A 13,166-nucleotide genomic window follows, 5' to 3' on the forward strand; every position below is an offset into this window, starting at 1 on the left:
AAGAAAGCAAGTACTAGTTAATATAATTAGTAAAAGTCTTTGCTTATCTGAGAGATAATTTTATGTAGGTCGGCAGCATTTTATTTCAAATCAAGTCAAGGTATAGCTTACTGTTACATCACCATACAATAACAAATTGGAACAGCATACCAAACATGTATTTGCTCGTTTTCACTAATGCAACTATTGCTTTTAGTCTGCTTAAATTGCAAGACATGAGCACATTATCTTCTCAACATATATATTTACTCTCTATCTCAATTCCTGTCACCATTCCTACAGTTCAGTATGCTGTCAAATTCTGCCTTGCGCACATTTGATATTTAGTTACTAACAAAAATACGTTGCACCTAAATTCCGTGTTTACCAGTCTGCATTGTCACACTACCCAGCTATAGGTCTGGTGGACTTCTCTCTTTGGCCATCCTTTTGCAATGTCTCCATGTGCTGTTGGCAGCCCTGTAGCAGAGACTCCACAGCCATCGTTTCCACTCACGGCCCAGAGACCCTGTTCAGTCCCCACAGACACAACACTGCCGCAACCTGAACACAGATAGCAGCAAGTGTGGAGGAGGTTTGCCTCAAACGCTGCAGCAAGAGCAAAGGAAGCCACTAACAGTTCTTGAGGCTTGCAGACACAGGAGGTCCCATCTTCCAATGATTTTTATACCAAGTTTATACAGATGAGAATCCATTCTCCAGGTCATCTTTGCTTAGGGAAGACTCTCTCATAGCTGTTTGCCTCTTTAGGCATCTGTTCTTTCCACTGCAAATATTTCCCCATTCCTTCTTTTTGAGACCTCTGGCACTTCTCAACCAGTAGCAAATCTCTATTACACTCTTAAGGCTTCTGTGCAGCTTCCTCCACTCAGCTGATCCTGTTCTTCCCTGCTTCATAAATTCTCAGTTTACCTGGCTCACTCCATTCCTATACCCTATTTCACACTTTTCTTTCCGTCTGAATTACACAAATTTTAGCATCCTGCAGCTTTACTCATGACATTCCACTCACTCAAACGAAGTGAATAATGAGATGGAAAAGCTCCCCATTAACTGCACGTGCTGCATGCGTAAGAACCCATCAGTGGTACAGATCCCTCCTCCCGACTATTCTGCCTGCTGAATAATGAAAACACTTACTTTCTTCTCCCTCAGAGGCATTGATTAGGAAAAGTCTTCCCACACACCTACTACAAGAGAAGCTGTAAACAAGGAAACACCTAGAAAAGGTGAAGGGTTGGGTCATAACCACACATCTTGGAGGGTACACAGCTTTAAAGGAGGCTGCGCGTTCCAACCTCCAAGTTCCTTCTGCTCTCTGTAAGTCAGGTGACCCCCCCCGAGAATCATTTCTATCTAGAATAAGCAATAATTTTTTATAACTAACTAGTTATACCGCAAGAATGAACCCCATATTTAAGAATTTCAAGTGTGCTACTTAATTTGCATCTCCCCCAGCTTCGCTTCGTTGATACACTGGGCATCGCACAACTGAAAACCAGAAACCTGCAGTAGTACGATGACCCTCTTGCCCAGCTGCCACTGCTTCCCCCCAGGGCAACGCAGACACTTTGCAGAGGACTGAAGAACCTCTGAAGCCTTCAAAACGCCCGAGAGCTAAAAATGCCTGCACATACCACCGTGGGAGACCCCACCTTCTTCAAGATAGGAACAAAAAACGGAGACAAAATCATCCTCAAGAACTCATGAAGGCCAATGGGATTTGGACTCAAGAGATCCTGACGGCCCGTTACTTTCTAAAACAACTGCACATTAGTTTTTAAATTGCCATCATATATTACCTCCTCCACCACCCAATCTTTGCTGCTTTTGCCGGTTTTCCCTCATCTGACAGTGATGAAAATCAGGCAAACACAACACATGTAAACACTATGCACACCCTTTTTTTTTTTCTTCTCCTGTATTAAATGAGCGGGGCACCAAAGAACATACGAATTTTCTTAACACTTACCAATGTTTATTACAACTGTACTTCCTTAGACTGAAAACTAACAATTATTTAGAAATACATTGTACATTAAAGTCACAGCACTAACGTTTTAAGATTATACTTCTTCCCGTTCAGATTAGTGAACTAAATTTTTCCAGCTACACAGCAATTTCCACTTATACAGCAATAAAACTGTAGCTTATACATATTAACATTTCTGTCTCTTACTCAATGAAAAATTCTTGAGCTGCTGAGAAAAAAATAAGTAAGAATTTACCCAAATATCTTCTTTTTAACTGAATCACATGGTAACATGAAGACACTTCTAAGTAGTAAAATACATTTAAGGGCCTGAAATAAGCAAATGTTAGTTCTTCCCAGTAGTTTAAAACGTTCAGATAATTTAGGAGTGTATTAGAATGTGTAAATCATTCTATTCTCTTATAACTTGGGGAAGCTGAAAGGTCAAAATGGCAAGTTGTCCACCATTCTTTACTTGTTTCCTATTATTAACCCCAAAACCATTGGTCCTTTTTACAAAGTAACATGGCTAGACAGATAAATTCTAAGGCCTAGCTAGCACGGTTACAGCGTTTTAAAAAAAAAAACGAAGTTCTTAGGTGCTTTCATAAATTCAGCACTGGCCAGTTGGAATGAAGTGGAGTTGGGATTCAGTTTTTTCATTAACATTTTTATTGAAGCCACAGATTAAACACCGTTGTATACACTGTGTTAATATTTGAAAAACATCAAAAAACACAATATGGACATGAGCAGAATACATGAGTAATACTAAGAAATTTAGCTTTAAAAAAGGTTACACACACCTTCAAATTCTGAGTGCAAGGAAACCAACGTGGTGCAATTATGCTAGAAAAGCCGTTGCTGCTTATAAAACGTTGTGCAGCTGTTGGAGGAGAGGGTTACAGTGACAAACAGCTTGCCTGCTACAAAGGTGGCAGGAAATCTATCAAACTGGACAATAAAATTGCAATTGAGTTTCTTTGGCTTTTTATAGCAGCTGCATGTATCTTGATGTGTAGCTCTGCAAAACCTATCCAATTCTGTAACACTAGTCCTTTATATACTAGTTCTTTATCATAGAATGGTGTTATAAATTAGTGGCAAGAATGGCGCAAAGGGTTGTAAAAAGGAAAAATAAGCAGTAACCCAATACAATTAGAGATGAAATAATAAAAACACAAATTGGTTATTCTCTTAGCAACGTTAAGGAAATACTTCGGTTCCCATAATTCCCACATTACTTTGAAAGCATGCTAGAAATCAAAAACATCTGAGATGCACTTAGCATCGAACAATTTGCCCACTGAATTACGCCTACGCTACGTTATGTGCAAATCCATATGAATCTCAATATTGGTATAAGAGGATACAAGAATCTTCAAAATAAGTAAAATTAGAGGGATTAAATATTCATTATCATTAGATATTAGTATCAGTTTAGAAGGACGTTTTCAAGTGATTAGTAAGGTTTTACCACAAAGAGCTTTTTTGTGATTTATCCTAATTTGTGTTTATGTAATTAAAAGATAGTTATGAAGCATCATGTAGCTTTATATTGTTAGTTGCATAAATTGCATGTATTACTTATAAAAAAGTTCAAATGGCAAATGCATAATAAAGGTGAAAAAATCCCATTTTAAAATCCTTGATTATTGCATCATCATTCATATCACTGTAGTTAAGTTACTTTCCGGGTGCTTTTGTTGTTTAATTATTTTTGTTTAGGCTTCTGGAACTGGATAATATTAGCACCAATGTCCAAACAAACTGAACTCCCTTATGATTTCTTCAAAATTACAACACTGCTGTGCTGCCAGCTCTGCCCACATGCACCCTTCTAACCTTGCCACTGTTCAACTTCCTCTGAAGCAGGCTGGAAGAACAAACAGTACTTACATATTGACCAGGAAGCCAACTAAGTTAGACTTGGGAAAACCAATACAGGAAGTTACTTCTACAACCAAGGATACCTCACTATGCCAGCACGCCAGGAGCCAAAAAATGAGAAACGCAGAGAGCGAAGCACGTCGTTTTCTCATTCACTGGGGTATTGCACAAAAACATACAGCCTTTCGGAAAAAAACCCAAAAGTAACATTATCTGTACCTCAATTTTTTTTGTATTTTCTTAAACAGGTTTTTTTCCTTAACATCTGGCCGTGGCATCACAATAAAATCTTGGGTATTCCTCTATGAACTCTTGACCATTGAGTAGCCACATTAAGTCACTGAAGATAATGACCAAAAATCCATATAATCATTTTGACATAGAAGCTGTTTAAATGAGATTTCTGACATTAGATTATCTTACAAAGAGTCGAAGAATAGAACTACAGCTTATAAGATAATGCGCTAGATAATTTTTAAATTCAATAAGCCAGAGCTCTGTATAACAGAGGTAGAAAGGTGGTCTTCCTTCACTCCCCTCTCCATCTTTCCGCAGGGACAGTTCCCCAGCAATCACAGAACTGCTTTAAATTATGCCAGTTTCTATAAAAGCACATTAGGGATCTTTACTCTGGCTACAGTTTGCCAGTGTACAATCTACTCCACCCACGCCCTCTGCATCTTGGGGGAAAGAGAAGAAACAGGTTTTCTGAAGACTGCAGAGCCCACACAAAAGAACATTAAGGATATTTCAACAACTAAAATGGGATTTCTATAAGGGTTGAAATTTGGCCCTGGATTCTTTGCACTTGGATTTCATTTAGTTAAGTGACTGTCTAATGATGTTATTTCACACACTTTTATTATATAGATTTCTAGATTTGTCTCCCCATAGCCCAATAATCCACTATCGAGCTATGAATGCGATAATAAACAGAGCTGCAAAATGACAGTATTCTCACCGTCTGCAGGGACTGACTGTTTTCGAGAAAAAATTCATACAAAATCAAGGACCTCAGAAATGCTAACGGTTCCTTAGAATCATAAAGTGGTCTTTAGGATTCACAGATGTCCTTTTTGCACAGTTAAGTTGCACACATTTAGAAATATATCATTTATAATTTAATTCATCTTAGGTAAATATTTCTGATAAACCAGAATAATTACAAGGCCCACACTGGCCTCACTCTTTTGTTCAGAATAAGGCAGAACAGTTATCTTTTATACCAATGTGCCTTGTTCGAAGATCCACTAATAACTTTTATGATACAATTCTGGTTGTAACAACACCCAAAAAATCAGACAGAAGAATAATGAAGGGTAATAGCCTCATTCATACTGCAAGGATTTGCGTTCTCACCCTGTATTCCATGACAGCTTAACAGCTGAAGCATCTGTCTTAACTTTGATTTCTTTGCTTTTTACTGGTTTGTTTTACAGCCTTTTGATGTTACTAAAAGGTATTTTTGTTTATGAATAGATTCGGTGCGCCACCTTGTGTTCGTGTCATTATTAAAAACCAAAACCGGCACTAAAATTTTTCAGAAATGCTCCTGAAATTTTATTATCTCATTTTTGAAAATATGTGTCATTTTCAGTATAAACTAATACTATCACAATTTGAGCAACAACAAAAGAAGATTTGTGTTCAAACAACAAAATTAACATTTAATTGCCAAATATTTGAAAGTTCTGCCCAGTAACAGATATAAACACTGGGCTTTTATTTAACTACGGACCTTCCCTTCAAGACTATCTCGCTGTACAATACAGCACTTTAAGGCTCTAAATCTAATTACGCAGCGTAATAAAATCTCCCAACTATTTCAAACACTCACCTTCGAATGTGTGATCGACAGCGTATCCACCCAAACACGCCAGCCACCCCACTCATATTTGATTGCATGGTAGAGCAACATTCGAAATATGGTATACACCATCTCAGTTATCTTTTGTTCCTCAGAAGTCTTTGGATTAAAACAGCAAAGGGAAAGCATCCACTCCTGCCAGACGGAGCACTGCAGCAAACTCCTGCAAAATACACGCACGCTATTTAATCAAATTTCAAAATACATCTTAGAAATATACATCAGCTAAGTCAGGAATTCAACATCTTTAAAACAATTGCTATGTGCAAGCTTCTCTAATTTTACATATGAAGACTATACTAGAGTATAGAATTTGCTGAACAGCAATGAAGCGGTATCTGCTTAATAAGCCTAATCTCCTAGGAGACCTTGTTACTTACTTTGTATGCACGTGCATATAGCAAGCTATCTTACCTCCTATTTTCTCTGCTGTTATTAAAAAGTTTAATCATATCTGAGAGAAAGGCTCGCCGAACCTCCAGGGTTTCTGGACACTGTGGAGAATTACGTAGCAGGATTGCAATAACCTTCAAAATCTCTGTAAAACAGGTCATGAGCAACAAAGTATTAGTACTAAGCACAGCACAGAATACAGGACATCTTCCACTATTGTTTGTACAAGAAAAGTGACACTACAGAAAAAAGTTTTACACTGAGAAAAAGCACATCTCTGTTTGAGTAGAAGGTTTAACTAATACAAATCCCTTCTTCCAAGACTTCTCAAACCTGGTCACCATCAGGGGGATTTGCAGGCCTATACAACTGAAGAAAATGGAATCCAAGTTAAACCATTCTGAAGTCTTTTTGAATTGTCATGCAGTAACATTTGTGTTGCTTAAACCTGACAAATGACGAGCTATCAGAATGTGTCAGAACCTTTGTCTAAGGAAGTTCACATAATACAATGCATCCGTTAAAATCAATATATGAGAAAAATGCATAGAATTTGCTCTACCTTAATAATACTGAATTTTCAAAGAATGTGAACAACTTCCAATTATACTTAACAATTTCTGTTATTAAAAAAAAGTATGAGAAAGGGGACAAAACCTTACTGATATAAAATTTCATCTCTTACAAGCATAATGTTTTCTATATTTTTAGGAGACAGTCAAAACTGTGGGTACATTCCACTTTTTGAAGCAGTGGGGCAGTCACTGCTCTTGGTACTTTAAAAAAATTAACTTTGTAAATAAATTAGGGTGCAATTTGAACACGGTGACTGTGATAGTTTCAGGTCACCTTGTTCAATTTCTTTAAAAAGAGAAAGTCCTTATTTGATAGTATTAGCACTGATCTTAAAAAGGTACTCTAGAAGTCACTCTTCCTACTAGACCTAGATAATTCCAGACTCATACCTCACACTACAAATACTCTGTATTAACCACAGTAGTGACTGCCAAAAACCAGAAAACCTGAAGAGAAAGTAACAGAAATCTCCTCATGTCTCTTGCTTCATGCAGATTTACCAGAAGGCAAATGGCATACTGTAACCAGATTTCTTTCCTCTGTATCTGCTTTGCTTTCCTTTCTCTTCCTCCACTTTCCACATGAAGCAAACCCACAACTATGACCTACATTTAATGACAAAGCAGCTATGAAAGTGAAAAATCTATTATTTCTCCAGAAAAAATGAACTCCCAAAGCTATCGTAAGTCCATTGTATTATATACAGAGCACATTAATAAAGCATATAATTCAGGAAAGGAGATCAGTATTTTCTCTTAGTTCAAAAGACATCTAAAGTTTCATATCAAGATATTTCCCATAAAGTAAGCTAACCAAAACAGTGAGCAGACACATTTCTCCTACCTTCCATCTAGCATCGTCATACTGAGTGTAATTTAAGATGAAGGCTGTTTCCATATTTCAGGTAATTTAGTCTGACATCACTAAATAATGCAATCAGAATTTTGCTGGAACCTTAACATGTATTAAATCAAAGTATCCTGTGCATGCAAGTCTTGAAAAACCATTTCATAATGTGACTGCACAGCCAAAAAGGGTGAGTTATGAACTACATACACACATAGACACATAAAACATCTTTCAAAAAGCTAGAGAGACATACTTCCTAAGTAACTCCAACTAAATGCACATCATCTTTCCTTTTGTATGAAAGACAATGTAAAGCTGAGATCAGAATTAAGACTGGTGGACGTAATTAATAAGCTTTCTCGTGGTTTTTTAGAGCAGACGTTTCTTACGGTACCACTTAGAAATGTGTATCATTCTTACGAGGATTTTGTATCTTCACTGTTGAATCTGGGTCAGGATGTTGTTTATGTATCACTTGAGTGCAAATCTGTTCCGTCAGAATCTGGCAAGAAAGAAGAAAATGCCATATCAATGTTCAGAAAGACAGCTTACTGAAAAATAGTTGGATACATCCCTCATACAGCACCATCATTATTTCACCATGGTTCTAAAAATTATCCAAAAACCCCCCTTGTTCTCTTTCTTGATAATTTATTTCACCCTGTTCCTAAAATTTTACTCTAAACTATATTTTTTGCTTTCTCTTAAGCGCACACTGTTATTTTAAATACACTGGAAGAGAAACCTGAATCTAACCAAAACAATCATCGTAAGACAAGATCATTGCCATAATAAAATTCCACATATACATGAGTGTCTGCTTGAGACATTCAGGTTACCCATTAACTAGCATTGTTCATAATGAGCATAACCAAGTTAAGGGTGGCGGCGGGGGGGAATCTCAAGTAGTGAGCTTGGAAAAAAAAAAGCAGCACCCAGCTGCATCACGCTAAGGTTTAGTGTCATCTGGAACATATCAGCACAAATATGTAAGCAATTTTCTAACAGTGTCTTACAAGTAATTAGGAAGATTGGATCCTAACTACAGTATATTACTACCTCAAATAGGACATTGTACGTGGTCATGGTGATTAAGCTTGTCTGAAGCATCAGCCTTTCAGCCAACAAAGAGAACAATCCATGTCCAAGCATGACTTCAGCTTTTCTCCTAAAATAGTACAGAAAGATAAAATAAGCTTATGTATTCAACTTGCGGGGGGGGGGGGGGGGGGGAGTTTAAAAAGTGTGCCTCAAGAAATATGAAATCACTGGAAACATCTTTGTCTCTTTTGTTCCTTAAGTCTTTCACTTTTGGTTAAGGAAAAGGGCAAGGATTCAAATTCTGAAAGGACAAGTCATTCCCTGAAGACAGACAGAAGACAGCTAACTTTCTTCCATAAAGAAAGGGTCCACTCACCCATGGGCCCAAAAAACTGAAACACACCCTTAGGGATTTCTTGATAAACACTAAGGAAAGGGCATCTTTGTCGTCATTTCCCTCAAAAATACAACCATGGACAGCGATCTCAATACTTATCTACTATTGTAGTCAACTTGAGACAAATTACATCTAGTTCTCAGTAAGTAACTCGGGGTTCAATCTCACCAGTCTAATTTTTGCTCCCAATTTCAGTGGAATTATGGAAAAAGACCTCTTTAAAAAGCAGGCAGCCATACTGCAAGTAAGTATTAAATGAACTTGATAAGGAAGTGATAATGCCTGGACACTAGTTGCCAATATCAAGTAATTCCACCACATCAGAAATATATTTATGAGAAACAAATCGAAATGTTCTTGAAGAATAGTAGCTCCTATTCAGTGAAGCATATTTAGTGATTAACCTCTAATATAGCTTTTTTTACTTTACGTACAAACATGCGTGTATATATACACACCAAATAATATGTACACAAAATAATATATAGCATGTATGTGTCACAACCTACTTTTTTTCCTCTTTTTTTTTGGGGGGGTGGGGGGGGGGTGGGGGTGGGGGGTGATGTTTTAAGACCTAAACCAGTACTTACTTTGGAGCGAGATGCTTTAAGAAATATCCCATCACTTTTAGAGCTTGCACCCTGATGCCTTCACTTTGTGAGGCTAAAAGCTTGTAGACAACCCTGAGTGGAGAAAAGACAAGGCTTCCTAAAATAGTTGAAATACACAGCAATTTTTGGAATGACAAATTAACTGCAGTAGACTGCAAATTAATTTGTACCTAAGCCTAATCTAAAAGAATTACTATTAATAAGACTACAAAAAACAGCATGACATTCCTGTTAACAGCACAATAGTTTGTGATTTCACATTTTATAATTACATTTAAACATTTAAAATCAAATTTAAATATCTCCCAAATATCAATACATAAAACATGCTGTGAAAGGCTGCTGCAATTCCTATACTGAGAACTGTCTTAATCTGATATTCATCCAGAAAACTAAGCAAGCAATTGTTTTAATATATATGTGCCTGGATAGGAATAGCCATGTATGGAGGGGGATTTATTACTAGCACTAATATTTGACATCTGTGCATGCTGCTGCTCCCTCAGGAGGGATAGAGGAAGACACCAAGTCAGGAGGAATTCTTCTCATTTCACCTACATCGGTTTCTGCTCTTCACCTCCTTAGGATTATGCTCTACACCGGCTTATGATTCTCCACTAAAAAGGTTTAAGAAGAAAGCCGAAGGGCATGTCTGTAGCAACTTGCTGTTGCTGTCTGTAGACTTAACTAGCTGAACAGTTCTAGCTGAAGTCTTCCCAAGAAAGAAAATGAGAGTGGAACACACACAGCAAGGGAAGTGTCAGTGTAACTGATCGAAGTCTGGTAAATTAATAAACAACTGGAAGCACAGTCTTACAGTGGGAAGTGTCCAGCAACCTTAAATACATTTGACATTACCAATTCAATACTACTGCACAGATCTCATCACGTGTATCTATGCCTTTCACTCCCAGAATAAAAAGAAATCGGACTAGTACTTCACTTGTCAAACATTTATTTGCAGTACATTAAACCTTAATCTTTTATTAAATGAAGTTTATTTACACAGCGAAAAATTCTAATACTGGCCTTGTATCAATGTGAAGAATAACAAATGCAAGTTTTTGATCCTTGCAAATCTCCCATAAAAACATAAGATATCTACATGTATTTATCAGTCATATCTAATTTCATTCATTGCTTACTTTTCAGACAGTGAAGTGCCTATGACCATGTCACTATCTGATTTTAGTCGGGCTATGGTTCATGGTATTGGACAGATCTTTGAATTTGTGAAATATTAGTGATTGAATCTTTGAATTTGTGAAATATTAGTGATTTAGCTTATACCTACACGGACTACTAAGCTCTCTCTGAAAAAATAAAAGATTTATTTCCTTATGTTCCGTAAAATTATATTGGAACAGAAGGCACAGTACGCAGCCTTTATTGTGAATATTTTCTGAGTAAATTTTTGAGGAAATTTGTACCACTTTATTAGGGAGAAGGGGGGGAAAAAAAAAAATGTAATTTAGATTATTCTTGAGTCTTCCAAAAAAAATCCCATGTTACAGTACTGCATTTTAGATCAGCCAGCTGTAAATTCAAGTTTTTAGGCCTTATCTATACATAACTGAGCACTCATCACTAGTTATATATTCCTTCGCTTTTACATACCTAAAAATATTACCCAGGACACCTAAAATAAGACAAAAAAAATCTAGTTCTATACTAGAGCTCAAGTGAAAACCCAGGAGTGATTAAAAAGCAGTTATCTATAACAAATAACTCATGCTGGAGAAAGCTGCAGCCACAGCAACTGTAACAAACAAATGAGCAAGCCCATGATACAATGTTCATTCAAGCAATATAATCCATTTCCCTGCTTGTTTTTACAGAACAGTATGAGGGTTACCCAATTGCACAGGAAAAAATGTTTCCTGACACTTATTATTTCTTCAGTAGATTGGTTACTTTTAAAATCTTAATTATTAAAAACTCCAAATATTTCTAAAGCTTTGTAAAATTATTTTTAAATTTCAATAACATGGTGTTTTAATTGCAAAAAGTAGATGTATCAATAAGCATACAAACAAGCCGTTAAGTGACTGGAGACAATACAGGAGCAAGGAATGTAACAAATGAGACGGGAAAACAAAGTGATTTCTCACTGTAGACTCACTATTCATACTGACCTGCCCATATACTAGTTAATAAAAAAGAAAATGCCTACTGCTAGTTGTCAAATAAAAACAAACATATTGCATTGGAGACCCAATATGACATTCAAATACTTCATTATTTAGAGTTTTTATTCGTTTCCCATAGCATAATACATTACCATACAAATGAAGTCAAAGCTGAAGAAAATGAGTTAAAAAAAAAAAAATCAGCCTAGCACTAAAAGGGGAGAAAACAATTATGAACATGCCTGAATGTGGTCTCTTGAGAAAGGGCAACCGAAAAAAAAAAATATATGTATAAATAGGGGTTAACCAATAGGTGCAACAAAATGTATGAACTGAGACTCTGCCTTCACACAGCAAGAGAATTACTACTCCACACATCCTTCTAGGAATAGTTCTTACGTTTGTTTGCCTGTTTCAATTTTCTCCCCACTATGTCCAGGCAGGTTCATTTTAAATTATGAAAGTTCATTAATGTGACCACCCTCTGAGAGCCACAACACAAAATCAGAGTCAGAACTTAGTCTTTTTCTAGCAGATCTTCTCTTGTGCTTTTACTGTTAGTAGAATTTGCTACTTTCCCTACTTCTCTCTCACAAGACTGTTAGCAATATTTTTCTGTTTGTTGGGAAAAAGAGATTGTGAACAATCCATACCACAATGTGCTAAATTTAAACAAAAGGTTTCTTCTGCAAAAGTCCCATAATGCTCTACCTGTTAAATAAAAAGGAAAGAAAGCTAACAAAGATCAGAAGAAATCTGAACCAATGTTTGTCAGCCCACTTTCAGTTCTAAAATATATCTAAGAATAGGAGGCTAAAGACTAAGCGCTAGTAGATGAAGATGTAACGTCAATGTATAGACTAGCTCAAATTGATCACTACCTGTTTAAGCGTGACGGACAGCTTGGAAACATTAAAAAAAAGACCTCATTGATAATAAATCCAACATCACCTCTTGTCAAAAGAACACCTGGACACAAAAATCTCTCAAGATGAGGAGTCTAAGATTGCGACACATATACTGTCGAGGACCTTTCAGATTTCGTGGGAATTCTACCAAGCAACAGTATGGTCAAAATACTATTTCCTTTTGCCCACTTACAAAATTCAAACTTACTGTAATCCATTCCTCTGATCAAAAGCAGGGATCATAGAACTGGGATGCTCTGACATCAGAGCAACAAGCAACTGCAAGACATCCATTAGATTGTCATCCTGTTGAATAAAAGTTACAAATTTGAATTAAAAATGCATGTCTGTTAGAACATTGTTTTGGTTAAAAGAACCACCACAAAACATTTCAAAATGATCTAGAGAGTAATAATAAACTAAGGACCAAAACAATTAGGCCAGGATCAAAAGAGCTATAGATCTTGAAGGCAAGTGCAGGAGAAAATATTACCAAAAAAACCTCCAACCTTTATTTTTTACAGTGAAAAGTG

The 13,166-nt window shown here is 36.6% G+C and overlaps 1 protein-coding gene across 1 annotated transcript in view; it reads right to left on the reverse strand.

Annotated features, from left to right (window-relative positions):
• The window catches only part of LRBA (LPS responsive beige-like anchor protein), a 426,037-nt gene that overhangs the window by 349,860 nt on the left and 63,011 nt on the right, over positions 1 to 13,166 (reverse strand). Inside the window, exons 16-21 of the mRNA XM_059826740.1 lie at positions 12,842 to 12,939; positions 9,576 to 9,668; positions 8,607 to 8,715; positions 7,968 to 8,049; positions 6,144 to 6,267; positions 5,700 to 5,892 (exon numbers count right to left, since the gene is read on the reverse strand). Of these exons, the coding sequence (XP_059682723.1) occupies positions 5,700 to 5,892; positions 6,144 to 6,267; positions 7,968 to 8,049; positions 8,607 to 8,715; positions 9,576 to 9,668; positions 12,842 to 12,939 (699 nt within the window). The remainder of the gene's footprint in view (positions 1 to 5,699; positions 5,893 to 6,143; positions 6,268 to 7,967; positions 8,050 to 8,606; positions 8,716 to 9,575; positions 9,669 to 12,841; positions 12,940 to 13,166) is intronic.

This window comes from Gavia stellata, chromosome 19 (assembly GCF_030936135.1).
Source record: "Gavia stellata isolate bGavSte3 chromosome 19, bGavSte3.hap2, whole genome shotgun sequence".
NCBI lineage: Eukaryota > Metazoa > Chordata > Aves > Gaviiformes > Gaviidae > Gavia > Gavia stellata.